The 15,529-nt window shown below is 41.7% G+C and overlaps 1 protein-coding gene across 1 annotated transcript in view; it reads left to right on the top strand.

Moving 5' to 3' along the window:
• Positions 1 to 8,298, top strand: part of ANKFN1 (ankyrin repeat and fibronectin type III domain containing 1) — a 129,550-nt gene extending 121,252 nt beyond the window's left edge. Inside the window, exon 17 of the mRNA XM_070934819.1 lies at positions 7,520 to 8,298. Coding sequence (XP_070790920.1) covers positions 7,520 to 8,298 — 779 coding nt within the window. The remainder of the gene's footprint in view (positions 1 to 7,519) is intronic.
• The last annotated feature ends 7,231 nt before the right edge of the window (positions 8,299 to 15,529 follow it).

Below are 15,529 nucleotides of genomic sequence, written 5' to 3'. Positions count from 1 at the left end.
CTATGTATGTATCTATCTATCTATTTATCTATTTATATCTATCTATCTATCTATCTATCTATCTATCTATCAGGGGTGGGTTCTAAAATTTTTTACTACCGGTTCTGTGGGCGTGGCTTATTTTGTGGGCGAGGCTTGATGGTCATGTGACAATTATTTAGGATTTAGCAGAGGTACTGGTCTACCAGGCTTTTAACTGCTTGCAGAGCTGTACCGATCTACCCATTTATTTTTTGCAGGCACTGGTCTACCCATTTATTTTTGCAGGCACTGGTCTACTCATTTGTTTTTGCAGGCACTGGTCTACTCATTTGTTTTCTTTTAAACACGGCCCTTTGAAGCCCCACAGCAAGAGTTTAAACAGTTTTTTTCCCTCTAGCCATCATCTGGGACTCAGGAGGCAGCAATAGATTGGGGGTGGGGCCAAATAAAAGGTAAGAATAACATGGGGAGCGGGGCGGTGGGGGGGGCAGAACCGGTTCGGTGATATCATATTGTCACCGCTACCGGCTCGGGAAAACTGGGCCCAACCGGGAGGAACCCATCACTGATCTATATGTATCTATCTATCCATGTATCTATCTATCTATCTATCTATCTATCTATCTATCTATCTATCTATCTATCTATCTATCTATGAGCCGTAGTGGTGGTGCAGTGGTTAGAATGTAGGACTGTAGGCTACTTCTGCTCATCACCGGCTGCCAGCACTTTGGCAGTTCGGGTCTCACTGGATCAAGGTTGACTCAGCCTTCCATCCTTCCGAGGTGGGTAAAATGGGGACCGAGATTGTTGGGGGCAATAGGCTGACTCTGTAAACCGCTTAGAGAGGGCTGTAAAGCACTGTGAAGTGGTATATAAGTCTAAGTGCTATTGCTATTGCTACCCTGTTTCCCCGAAAATATGACTTACTTTGAAAGTAAGTCCTAGCTTGATTTTTACATGTGCGCCCAATATAAACCCTCCCCCTCCCCAAAATAAGCCCTAATTAAGACCCCACCCACTCCAGGGTGCACGGCAGTGGTGGGTTGCCCCCGGTTCGGACTGGTTCTATAGAACCGGTAGTAAAACCAGTGGGAAAATCCGCCCAGTGACTCTGATGTCATGAGAAGCAATCTGCGCATGCACAGAAGCTTATGCACATGCTCAGAAGCAAGGCGCATGTGTGAGCGAAGCGATCCCGTTGCAAACCGGTAGTAAAGGTAAGTAGAACCCACCCCTGGTGCACAGGTAAAAATTAAGCTAGAGTGGGGATGTGGGGTGGCACTGCCCTACTACTTACCTTCGGATAGTTGCAGCCAGGCCTTGCACACCTCAGCTCATTTCTTCTGCAGCCAGCAAGGCTTTCCTGAAGGCCTCTTTCCTGTAGCCAATAATACAGTTCTGGATCAATCCGGAGCTCTGTTATCGGCTGCAGAGGCCTTTCTTAAAGGACTTTCCTGAAGGCCTCTATAGCCGATAACAGAGCTCCGGATCAATCTGGAGCTCTGTTATCAGCTGCAGAGACCTTCAGGAATGCCTTGCTGGCCTTGCCGGCCGAAGAAATTCCTGAAGGCCTCTGACAGCGAAAAGGAGGCCGGGGGCAACATGCACAAGTAAGGTGAGTCAGTGGATGACATCTCCCCCCCACCCCGAAAATAAGACCTGGTGCCTTTTTTGGTGGCAAAATAAAATAAAACAGGTTCTTATTTTGGGGAAAACATGGGACAATCTATAACTCACTGACTCAAAATTGACTCATCCTTCTATCTGTCCGTGGTCGGTAAAATGAGGACCCAAATTGTTGGAGGCATTATGCTGACTCTGTAAACTGCTTAGAGTAATGTGAAGCAGTATATAAGTCTAAGTGCTGTTGCTATTCTGAAGAGTTCCCTTCTCTAATTTGGCAGCCTTGACTCCTAAATTCCCCCGTCAATATGATCAATGTAGCATAAGCACAATTCATATGCTATATTGTAATCAGTATTAAAACTATTCTGCTTGAGCATCTCTGGGTATGTTACACATATCCAACCCTCAAAAACTTTTTTCACACTGCACCACAAATCTCTGCATTGCCATGCATGAGCTAACCAGTGCTACTTTTGCTGGCCGGTGGTACATAATCATCCAATTATTGGCCTTTTTTTTCTCAGTCATTATCCCTGTGTGCTTGTGTATGTAGGTTTTAATGACTAGAGCTGATCCTCTGCTCAATAAGCCCATTAACATGAGCACAAAAGTTCAGCCTCGTTTAAATAAATGTCATCTTCCCGATATTGGAAACATAACTCAGGAACTAAAATATTAACATATTTGATCTGGACTTGTTTTGTTATTGTTGCATTTGGAGATGACATCCACAGAATTATTAACATGACTCTGGATCAATCACTATATGTTAAAGATCCATCTGTTCTTCATTCTTAAAACTTGATCAAAATATGAAGAATTATGCATTGTGGGGGGGGAGGCATGAGAGTTGCCTAAAGGAATTATTATACAATACTGGATTGCAAAATATGTAATACATAGACCTGCAGCAATGGATAACAACAACAACTATATGGCACTGTTACATTAGCCAGGAGACTACAAGGCTATGATTGCCTTCAGAACAGCTTGCCTTCAGAAATTGTGGGTGCTCCATCACTGGAGGTTTTCAAGAAGAGACTGGACAGACACTTGTCTGAGATAGTATAGGTTTTCCTCCTTGAGCAGGGGGCTGGACTAGAAGACTTCCAAGGTCCCTTTCTGATTCTATTCTATTCTATTCTATTCTATTCTATTCTATTCTATTCTATTCTATTCTATTCTATTCTATTCTATTCTATTCTATTCTATTCTATTCTATTCTATTCTATTCCATTCCATTCCATTCCATTCCATTCCATTCTATTCTGGTAGCAGATTGGCTGCTTGTTTACCAGCTCTGTCAGATACACTCTTGCGCACTTCCCATGATGTGCCACAAGCAGGCGAGCTGGCTTCGCACCAGAAAGAAAAACAAGCAGCTCTTCCTGCAGTTTCATCCTAGGCCTCCTCCCTTCCCCAGAGCTGCCTCGTAAACAGGCACCGTAACCATTTGACTGCCTGCACAGAGCACCAACTGATCTCCTCACCAAGTGGTACCTATTTACCTACTTGCACAGAACATGCTTTCGAACTGCAAAGTGGGCAGAAGTTGAGGCAAGGTACGGGAGCTCACCCTTCCCCCTGCCACGCAGTGCTAAGACTCGAACCGCTGGAGCAAAGACCATCTCCAGTGTCATTAAGCCACTGAGCCACTGCGCTTCACATGATTAAAAAATAATAATAACAATAGTAAAGGAATCAAATGGTAAAAATTTGTATGCTAGCCTTCCCCAACCAGTGCCCTCCATATGTATTGGATAACAATTATCCTTTCTATCCGGAAAAGGACCAGGCAGAACTGTTCTGCTAAGCACAAGGAGGGGGTTAACGTTCCATTGAACTCAGTGGCCCGCAGTACAAGAATTCCTAATCTTCTACCTTCTTCCATTTTGCCCGATTTGTCCTAGCAGAATATATATGACCCCTGTATCCATCCAGCGTACAAATACAGAAGCACACTGCCCATACACAATATTCTTTACCTCCCTGCCCCAGTAGACAGTTCAGGTAACAAATTGATATGAATTATTTCCCATGTCATGCAGACTGAAAACTGAGATCTGCACATAAATACAGAGCCTCTTTCACAAACAGCCTAGCATCAGAATAAATCTACTGGAGGAAGCCCATGCAGCTGATGTTTGCGTTCTGAGATTGAAGGCTTGTTTTTATTTTGGTTTGGTTTGGGAGCTTTTTTTTTTTCAGCGCTTGTCTGGTCTCTCCGTTTTGTGTTGGGAACAGATGAGTGGCATCACGTACCAGCCTGGGACTTTCCAAAGAATCCAAGCTCCTGCGGCTGGCAAAAGTCCCCAAAGGTTAGACTGGCTGTCTAAAGTTAGGCAGTCCAGAAAATGCCGGAAAAAACAAGCAGCAAGCTTTTCTGTGCTTCCCCCTTTAGTAAGAAAAAGTTAATTGCCTTCTGAGTAACAACAGGGGTTGTATTTGATTGGTCCAAAGACTGAGCTACATTTTATGATGCATCAGAAACATCGGTAGGGTGGGGGAAGCAACAGCACTTAGACTTATATACCACTTCACAATGCTTTATAGCCCTGTTTAAGTGGTTTACAGAGTCACCATATTGCCCCCAACAATCTGGGTCCTCATTTTACCCACCTCGGAAGGATGGAAAGCTGAGTCAACCTTGAACCTGATCAGATTTGAACTGCCAAATTGCAGGCAGCCGGCAGTCAGCAGAAGTAGCCTGCAGTACTGCACTCTAATCACTGTGTCACCGAGACTCCAAGGAAGCCTCTCCCAAACCTTGTCATAATCCCTTTTAGCTTCCCAGTGTGGTAGGTTCCAGGCTCAATTTTCTTGAAGAGCCAGTGTTGAAAAAATCATTCCAAGGGCCGATTTTCCCCATCAGGGTCTGAGTCTTACCTATGTACATCCACCCATCTATCCCTTTCTCTGTTCTCTTTTAATGGCACCCACAACTCACATCACTAGAAAGGCTCCAGAGCAGGGTTAGTGCTTGGACCCCTTATTCCATGTAAACCAGGGATCCCCAACCTCCAATCCGCAGCCCAGTACTGGGCCACAGCCTGTTCAGAACTGAGCTGTGGAAGTGACAGGCGAGCGCGCACAAGTGCACAAAGCTGCTTTCATGGAAGCAATGAATGAACAGAATGAACTGAACAGAATGAACTGGACAGAATTTCAATTCTGTCCAGTCTAACATACTTGACCCCTGCACACCAAAATTTATCAACAGTAATATAATCAAGTCTTTGAACAGGTTATAGTCCTGTGATGGCAAACCTAAGGCACAAATGCCACAGGTGGCACGTGGAGCCATTTCTGCAGCCACGCGAGCCATCGCCCTAGGTCAGCTCCACCACGCATACGTGCATGCCTCCCACCAGCCAGCTGATTTTCGGGTCTCTACCGTGCATGTGGGAGATGTGCACGCATGCCCATGCCGTCCCTCCCCTCCCAGGAGTCTCCACGTGGCCTGTTTTGGATGCCAGGTAAGTACAGGTCTCGCACGGAGGCTCTGGGAGGGCGAAAACCGGACCTACTGGAAGTCCATAAATGGGCTGTTTCTGGCCTCTGGAGGCTTCAGGGAGGCCTGCTAGGCCCAAAACAGGGTGCAGGGAGGTTGCACGCACATGTGCAGGGGGAATGTGGAGGGTCTCACAGGCCTATGCACGGGGCGGGATAGCACGGGGAGGTTGCGCATACATGCGCAGGGACAGGGTGTGCGTGGGAGGCATTGCATTATGGGTGTGGGCACGCACACACTTTTGGCACCCGAGGAAAAAAAGGTTAGCCATCACTGTTATAGTCCCATTTAGTGGAGTTAAAACTCTGCACAGTATATTATGCAAATCATTCAGATTTCAAGCAACATAATTGCATTTTTCTAAATTCTGTTTGAACGGAAGAGAAAAAAAATCTGTTAACCTATTTGTCTTAATATTAGTGGAATTTAGCATCCAGGGTCTAAATGAGTAATCATAGTGATTAAACATAGCTTTAGTTTGTTATCATTAACAAATTTCAGAGTAGATCTTATACAGATTTCCATTCAGACTAAAAGCACTGCAGAATTAGGCACTGTTTATGACCTACTTTTGCTCTGAAAATATGTCTAGCACAACAGCCATTCATTTGGCATTCTTCTAATGGATTCCTTGTTTCCTCATATGTTATCAGAGTTTTAAAGCATACAAATGAGAGGAATAGTTTTAAGCAAGCCTAAAAGTATAATAGCTCTTACTGTCCTGGGGCTGGACAATTGGATATAAAGACTGATAGAGAAGTCAAGAATACATAAAGCCAATAATTCATGGGGAGGTCATCAACCTATCCGAAGTCCATGCCAAACAAGAGATGAAGCATCAAACAAAATCAAGAGATCAAAAGCAGATGCAGGACATGGTCCAAGAATCAAAAACCAAGATTTCACTAAACAGGTAACTCAAAAATTATAGGACTAGCATTTCTGGGCTGAAAAGTATCAGAATGATTCTCAGTGGCCATCTCACAATCCAGAAATGGTAGCCCTATCAGAAAGAAGACGTCAGCTGAATTCATGTATCACATTAAGCCATATTTTTAATCATGGCTTGTTGAATAAGCTACATTAACTAAATTCACCCATAAAACTAAGCTATAGACCACAAATTATAATGCAAAGCAGTTGGATTTAGTCATCCTATTAAGCCAAAATTAAAGAAACTATATTCTGATTTAGGACAATATGTGAATGAAGTTCAACGTTTATAGCAAGTAGTAATTTAGAAGAGAAGGCTGAGCTCCATAACAGGCTGGGTTGCAGAGCCCTAGAAAGGGCTTCACCCAAAAAAAAAAGGGGGGGGGGAGGCTAAATAAGACTTTTACTCAGAAGCAGAGACTATTCCTGAGTAAAAAAAAAATGTCAGAAGAAGCCCCTCTTGTTATTTCTTCAATGGAGCCTTCTGTATTTAATGGGCAAGTAATTCTACGCAGTCTTGAGACCAGCATGCTTAGCTTCCTTCTCAGAACAAAAGAGGATCCTGCTATACCTGAGCAAGCAGTGTTAAAGTTATCTCATCAAAGGACCATGATCCCACCAATCCCATCCTGATCAACATCACTATTTTTAGTAATACATACCTCCATGTCCTCTACTAAAGGGGAACTTCAGAAATGGTCCTTAAGTTCTCCTCTTCATATTTATAGAAATGTATTCAGTAACAACAGCAGTGCAGTGGTTCAAAGGTTAAGAAGTAAGACGTCAGCTGAATTCATGTATCACACTAAGCCGGGCTTACTAGCTGGAAAGACAGCAGCCCAGGTTTGAGATCCGAGCACCATGTGATAGGGTGAGCTCCCATCCTCACCTCAGCTCCTGCCCACCTAGCAGTTCAAAAGCATGCAGATGTGAATAAATAAATAGATGGGAAGGTTACAGCACTTCGTGGTGTCATGCTGCCACGACTGCGGAAATGTCTTCGGATAGCACTGGCTCACTGGCCTTGAAACGGAATGCACATTGCCCCCTATAGTCAGCAATAACTAGCGGAGTAAAATCCGTAGGGACTCCCTTTTGGTAACAAAGAAACCTTTTTTTTTTTTTTAATTTGATTTATATGCCGCCCTTCTCCGGAGACTCAGGGCGGCTTACAATGCATTAAGCAATAGCCTTCATCCTTTTGTATATTTATACAAAGTCAGCTTATTGCCCCCACAAACTGGGTCCTCATTTAACCTACTTTAGAAAGGATGGAAGGCTGAGTCAACCTTGAGCCTGGTAAGATTCGAACCTGCAGAAATTGCAGGCAGCTGTGTTAATAACAGGGTGCATTAAACCACTGTACTACCAAGGCTTCAGGTTCATTTTTCTGTAGAGGGTAGTTAGGTGCACAGTTAAGACATGCGGACTGTTCAGGGTTAACCCCTTTTATTCTCTTTGCAGATTCCCAGCCATATTCCGATGAAGAAGGTTGCTCAGAGGTGTTCCTTCCAACCGACAGTGACTATGATTCTAGCGATGCTTTGAGTCCACGAGAACTGGATTTGGTTTATTCATCCTCCCAGGATATCTCCCATCAGGCTGTGAGTTGTTTGAGTGGTAGCGCCCCAGATGTCCTCCAAGTCCATGACATCAAACCTTGCTTGACTCCAAAACAAAACCCAAGAGGGAGTAGTGTCTTAGAGACAGAAGTTGATCAGTTTACAGACAACATGCAGAGTCTGTCCATTGGAAGACTTTCACCAAAAAACCCAGAAAAGAATTCCGTCTCAAAGCAAACTTTGAGTTTCCTAGGGAAGAAAAAACATGGGAAACATCAGCACTACAATTATTTCAGCCGACACCATCGCTGGCTCCGTGTACACAGCGAAACCCAATCTATCTCTCTTTCTGAAGGCCTCTACACTCCCCATCTCACACAAGCCATGGACTACTCTCAAGAGCCCACTCCTGGTGAGCAGATCAGCATTTCTATTGATTGTCCCCGCACTACTTTCTTACCTCATGCTTCAAGTCTCCCAGAAGAAGGGAAAGACAAATACCAGGAACTGAGGCCAAACATCCGCAGAATATATGTTGAGCCTTACAAGACCACATTATCCAGTGAAGGTAGCAACCAGTCTGGAGATCATACAGATTTGCACAGCCCTTTGGGTCAAGGCAGGATTGCAGAAGATCAGTCTTGTTCTAACATCACCGAAGTGTTCAGCAGTGACCTTTAAGAGATCACGTTGCTCAGTTGCCCTGCTCCTCTGCCCTGCCTTCAAAATACAATCACACTTACCACAAATGGAAGACTAGTTCTTCAAAACAAACTTTGCATGCAGAAGTCCCAACTCATGTCTCTACCAAATGGAGAGCAGATTTTCTGCATAGTTTTCTAAGAAAAGACATAGGGGGTAAAAATTAACTTTTGCATATATGCTTACTTGCACTACTTCTAAAGTTAGATGGCTGATTCTTGACTCTTTATTGGATACTTAACAAGGCAGAAAGAAATGTTATCTTTTTCATGTGAAAAAGAAATTTTCAGGAAACTTAAAATGTTTCACTACGGAATTTTCCCATCCTAGATAGTCAGCTTTGTCCCTCGCTTATTGAGTAGCATTCATGGCCCCAGGAGCTGATTTATTATTATACACAACTAGTTATTGTGTTTCACCAGACTGGGCAACGCAACATCAGTAAAGACAATTGTTCAGAAAATAATGTTGATTTTGAAGAATAACAAGATGCAAGTGGTGCAGCCAAAAAGGTCTCTGCAAACAAATTTGAAGAAGATTATCTGACTTTACCCTTTTCCCTCCATTGTAACCTTCTGTGGGAAAGATAACTGAAAAGATCCCAAAATTTTACTGGGAGGCAAAAAAAAATCACACCCACTGTTTTATTTTTGTTTTTTAGTTTGTGGTTTTTATATCTACAAGATTATGAGCAGTTTTGCTCCTACAGCATTTTTCAGCTATACCATTTGAATAGATGTCTTTCAGGATATAGCTCCCCTAAATCATTAAATCAGACCACTTTCTCTCTTCAAGATCATTTTTGAACATTATTGGTTGGTAATTCCCAATGTTCTTCAGGTGGAAACCCAGCTAAGTGATATAAACAGGTATGGTTTTAGAGACAACTTCAGTTGGCGATCTTATTTGGAAGGAAGTCTTTCACCTTATCCCTTCTTTTACTTTTCAGTTGTTCAGTCAATGGGACTTGACAGTTCACCCTACCAAAAATGAAGAATGAGCACATAAATTTGTGGGCAGGCTCAGGAGTAATGGCGTGGGTTCTTCATCATAATTCACTGATTAGTTATTTTGAAGAGATGATCCCCCAATTACAGTTCATCTTTGTTTCTTGTGAAATCTACTGATCTCAATATTTTGAATGTAAATTACACCATTGGGACTGGAATCCTCTTTAATTTATACAACTCCTCAGTATGCAGACGGATGTTCATATAGGATCTCATCTCCAGGTGGCTCTTGATGGGAAGTTAGCCTTGTGGAATACTGCCTTGGACCACTTCTTAGATGGAAATGTATCATGGGAATCATCAATGTTACAAGACCTGGGAAGGAGACGGTACTATTAAACGATTTTGCTGTTAGGGGTATAGGCCATTCTGGGTAAGTTTAATTGATAACAAAATGAAAATTTTACTCAAGTCAATGAGGCCATCATCAAGTCAATGTGGCCATCATCAAAAAGTTTTTGCACAGAATGTAAAGTATCTACTTGCACTATTCACAAGAGCATGGGTACCTCTGTAGTTCTCTGCCTACTGATATCTAGGGAAAGCAGAAGGAACCAAGCATGCTTACAAGTCTTTGAATAATCAAGACCCCAACCTTATCAGGAGACACTCAGATCCTGGAGCCATTTGAATGCACTAAATCACCTCTACAGAAGTTGTTGGCTACACTGATGTGTACAGAAGAACTGGTCATCTCTTGCATGTGCAGAGGTGAATACTTGCAGCAAGTTATCAATTTAAAGGAAAAATGCCAGGTTTTCCATGTTATTATCAAGACTTGCAGTTAGCATTCATTAGTGTCTGCTCACTTGCAGGAAATCTGTCCCCCCCCACACACACACACACTCACAAAAACAACAGCACTCAGTTTTCTGCTGGATTAGTTACCCACATTTTCATTAATGCTTAGAAACTACCGTAAGCATGCAGAAAGTTATGTCTACTTCTTTGTTGAAGTGTAAATATTTTTTTTCCAGTGGAGCCAATGAAAATTTGAAATGCTGTGAAGAGAAAAGGGAGTTCCATATGTATGGGTGTACATAAATACATGCATGCATACATACAGGGAAGGGAATGTTTTATTCCCAAAATGAATACCAAGAGTCTTTAAATATTAATGCTTTGAAAAGATATATGCATCTTTTTATTCTAAATCTTACACACATGCTCACCAAAATGATGTATTCAGTTGCTGGTCAACTCTTTAAATGCTTGGCTCATGACTGTTATGGGATGTAGATAGAAGGCATAGATATGTAGATGATTTTGTAGATACCGGGGTTTATATACATGTAGATATAAATAAAGATATAGATTATATAGATATGCTGCCTTATGGAAAGGTTTCTGGTATATTTGAAAAAAAATGTTGCACAATTCAGAGTTTCTTCAGGAGGAGTGTACTTTTCCCATCAACAGGAACAACCCCCCTCCCCACCCCCCACCCACACAATGCACCCAGACCACGCACATTTTTTAAATTTGTATGTGGTTCCTGTGGCAGATGATCTGCTTTCCTCTTCTTTCACCCATTGCAATCTCACCCCATGTAGCAGTAACAGCTCTCCTGATGTTACTGTCCTACAATTTTTTTAAAAAATCCCTTGAATTAGTAAAACAGCCAGAATTAGTGCCGCAGTTACAATCTCCATGTTTTCTTCAGTACAAGTGATGACAAAAGCCAAATGATCCACAGCAGGGGTCTCCAACCTTGGCAACTTTAAGACTTGTGGACTTTAACTCCCAGAGTTCCTCAGCCAGTTGGGAGTTGAAGTCCACAAGTCTTAAAGTTGCCAAGGTTGGAGACCCCTGCTCCACAGTATGCATACAGTAGAAATGTGTCCCAGTTCTGGCCCACTTTGAGTTTTATTTTTCATTTTTCCTTACATTTCCTCAAATCCAAGAGGAGGAGATAATTGAGGGTGAAAAAAGAACAACCTATCTCACACTTACTAAGAGGGATGGGCAGGCATGGTTACCAGGCCACTTTGGGGAGGGGGGTTGTTTTCCTATTTTAAAAAAATCTGGAAGATAACTGGGATAAATTCCTAAATCAGCTATTCCAGAATAATTCCTCTGAAGCCAGAGGGTATCTTCTAAGTCAAGTGATTGGTGAGCTGGACCAACCATTGTTTTGTTAATTTGCTCAGGTGGACAGGGAAACAATATGAATGTTACGAAAAATGGTATATTTGGGTAGCAAAGAAGCTATCTAAAGGAAGAAACCAGGTAATATTTCCCAATGTTTACTCTTTTGTCTGAAAGTTTAGCCACTAGGCAGAATAATGCCTACTCTTCTCCCTTAGGAGGGAAAAAAAATCTTAGGAAAGGGGGGAAAAAATTGTAAATGAGATTTGTAAGATATTAACAGCAGGATTAGCTTGATCTCAAAACAGCCGGAATGGCTACCTGCAATGGCAATATTTTGAAGATTGCCACTAAACCAGCATGAGATCCAAAAATGCACCCCTTTGGTTGTGTATGTGTGTGCGTGTGCGTGCGTGTGTGTGTGTGCGTGCAGCAACTTGGGAGGCAGGCAACGTGTTTTCAGCCAATCTTGTTGAATACCATCCAGCCTTGTTCTATATAAAGCAATTTGGCCATTGAATGCTTGTCCTTGTTCTGATTCTTATTGTAATTTGTTGCTGATCTTGCAACCGAGTGTATGTTAAAACTTTCAGTTGTACATTAAATGCACAGTTTTGTGTGCTTTAAATTTCTGTACATACATGGATGCACAATATTATAAATACTGTGTGTTAATTGTCCTCCTCGGGGAATTTTGCCTCCCAAATAGTATTTTCATGTACATGTCTCTTTAAAAAATGTTTAAAATACTGCTGTATTTTGCGTGCCTCTCCACGTGTGTGTTTTGAAAAGAGGACTGGCTCTTACACAGAATATTAAAGGAATCTAATTTTTGACATATATTTTTGATAACTTGAAATGTACAAAATACTCTTTTAATGGAAAATTTGATCAGCCTAAAATATACTAAATCTATTTGAGTGAATGGTATTCATAGCCATAAGTTATTTTTGTTTTTAATTAAGAGTATGATTTTGTGTATAATAAGGTATCATGGATAAAGATTTCCTTTTGAAATTTTAGAAACATAAAAGTATTTTTTTAAAATTGCATTTTCAGTCGATTTTACTCTCCAAAATTAGATTCAGATCACTTGTTCAGTTCCATACAATTTACTTTTGGTCCATGCTTTTGGAATTGAGCTAGATGTTACCATATATACATGTGCTGCCTTTCCCCATTACAACTGATTCTAGCATTCTTTGAAAAATCGACTGATTCCAAAGCATTTTTATGCCAAGCCAAGGAAAGGTAGTAATTGGCGTGGTCTCAAAAGAAGCTGAGCATTTATTAATTGTTTTTGCTCTGTCAGTGAATAGGAGGTCTCCTCATTTGCAGGAGAACTAAATGTTTCAGGAAGCAGGTTATTATGTAGAATTTTATGGGCTACCCGCATTTAACCTACAAAATACCCTTAAAAACCTCTCTTGTTCCAGTTCTATTTTTTTATTATTATTAAATTTGTTTGCCTTCAACCTCACCATGAGGTGACTCTGAATGGCTTACTATATCATTGTACGAAGCTGCCCTAGAGTAGTGAATGAATCTCCAATGAATGAATCTCTTTCTTGTAATCACATAGCTTTATTTCCTTGATACAGTAGTCCAAATGATTGAATCTGGGATTTGGGGCCTGCAAATCTTTAGCACTGGAAAGACTACAGGTAGTCCTCAACTTACAACCAATCAGAGGACCTACAACCGGTCTTTATCCTTATGACTGTTCCCACAGTCATGTGATCAAAATTTGAGTGCTTGGGAACTGGCATGTACCTTACGATGGTTGCAGCATCCCAGGGTCATATGATCATCATTTGCTGGCTTCTGACAAGCAGAGTAAATGGGGTATTCGCTTAATAACTGCACGATTCGCTTAACAATTGCAGTGATTCGCTTAACAACCATGGCAAAAAAGGTCATATGATTGACTCATTTAACAACAGCCTTGCTTAGCGGCAGAAATTTTGGTCCCTGTTGTGATCATAAGTCGAGGACTACCTGTATGGATTTCAGCTGGTTTACCCTGCATTTCAGCTGCATGCTCATTTTACAAGTTCTTTGATGAGTGGTGACAACATGCCCTACTGTCATCATGGATGTGTGTCATTGCAGCTGCTCAGAAAACACACTCAGCACTATCTCACATGACACAGTGGCATAAATTAGCAGTTTACCACACCCATCGCTGATTATGCATTTCTGGATGCCTTCCTCCATCTGTATCTTCATATTTCCCCAAGCAGCAATGTTGTGTAGCTGTTAGATTGTTGGGCTGAGCAAAATCCCACTCCATTATGAAGCCTACTACTGTAGGTGATTTTAGACCAATCTCAAGCAGTGTGGTGGCCTAGTGGTGAAGACGCTTGCCTCCCATTTGGAAGTTGAGAGTTCAATCCTAGGTAGCGGCAGATATTTCTCCCCTAAGGCACAAAGAGAAAATATCTGCTGTGAACTCCACATAGGCATCTGGCCAGTAAACGCTCATCTCCACCCCAACTCTACCCTAATTAGGGACTACAGGGTCATAAAAAGGGAAGGGTTTTTTTTCTGTATCTCAACCTCATCTGATTCAAGCGTGTAATGTAAAAATAAAGCACTCATGTATCCCACTGAGTTGATTAGGAGAAAAAAGGGATTCTCTGGGATATTGCTTGAAAAAAGAGCAATAAGGTTGAGAGAATGGAAAAGACTCAAAAAAAACCATAGTTGGGTAGAGGTGATAATATCCTCACTTTGAGAGGTGAAAATTTCAAAGAAGAAAAAAAGTAGGATATGAAGCGGTGAAAGGCAAAGGCAGAAAAATCTGGAGAGATTTGGCATAAAGTTGCGGCAGTTCGCTTTCTTATTGTCTGCCTTGAAGTTGTTTGACTACTAGTTCTCACTCCTTTTCCCTGAGTTTCACAGTATGTTGTCAACCCTGGAAGGAAATAGTACAATGTGTAATAGAGTCTCCGTAGAGAACTGCGACAATAGTTATATGCTTCGTGATCAGCCGAGTGCTGATCAAGCCCCATCAACAGTCCTCGGTCATAGACTGGGAGATTCAGGGGAGCCATATGGAAGTACAGTGAGCCATGAAATGAAATTGGTGCATCTACATAATGCTGCTTCCTCTTCCTTTCCAAACTGAGTCTTTGCACGTCGGTATATATGGTAACAGATTTTTTTTTACTGAAGTCACTTTGCAGCACTCTAAAGACAAAAGAAATGTACTCTGTAGGCTTCAAACTACCACTGAGAACATTTCAAATTCATTAGTCTGAATCAATAACTGCAGACAGGGTTGTACACAAAAAAAAAAGAGCAGCCAAGGAGGTTTACACAAAAGCCAAGTGTTCTACTATCATGTGTCCTTCCTTTTTCGAGTTTCCAAAGATGACAGTTTTGTTGCATGTACCAGCCTAAGTAAATAAGTAAATAAACCATGAAAACGCTCTCAGTTGTCACGTCAAGGTGACATACATGACATCGTCCCCTCCAAAGCCGTGCCACTAAAAGAAAACCTAGTATGTGTGCATGTGTCTTTTATGGAATTGGGGCATTTCTGCATGGACCACAATGTATTCTCTGGGATTTGCTTGGTTGGTTGTTTATGCTTACCAGAGTTCCTCTTTGCACCAGACAGAATCAAGGTGAGCATTTACAGTTTCTGTAAAACGCGCTCCAAATAGTCATGCCTCGTTGTAAAGGAAGGACTATGTGTCGTTTTTATAACTGCCTCTCGTGTTGTACACCAAAATGTTTTAAAACCAAGCAGAGAAGAAAAAAAAAAAAAGCAGTTGTGCAACGGACCAGCTTCTTAACAGCATGTTTGTGACTTGCTCTTCTGATAGCAGCAACGGTTTGCATTTTTTTTCCCTGTTTTCTTATTCAGATGTGTTGTCCTTTCCCACGTAAAATGTCGCTTTTCCTTAAACAAACCTTTATTTTTCATTTTGACTTCAAATAAAAGAATACAATTTAAAAACAAAAGGCGCTTTGAATTCTTTTAATAACACTTGGTTTGTACTTCGATTTGCTTTATGGAGGTCTGGGAATTTCACTGCTGCAACTCCCATCTTGACTTTCCTGATTCCCCTGCGGAGGTCAGGCCTGTAAGAAAGGGAGGCTGC

Source organism: Pituophis catenifer, unplaced genomic scaffold (genome assembly GCF_029215685.1).
Source record: "Pituophis catenifer annectens isolate HBS135680 unplaced genomic scaffold, rPitCat1.0.hap2 SCAF_2, whole genome shotgun sequence".
Classification (NCBI taxonomy): domain Eukaryota; kingdom Metazoa; phylum Chordata; class Lepidosauria; order Squamata; family Colubridae; genus Pituophis; species Pituophis catenifer.
This window is presented reverse-complemented; position numbering and strand designations above follow the sequence as displayed.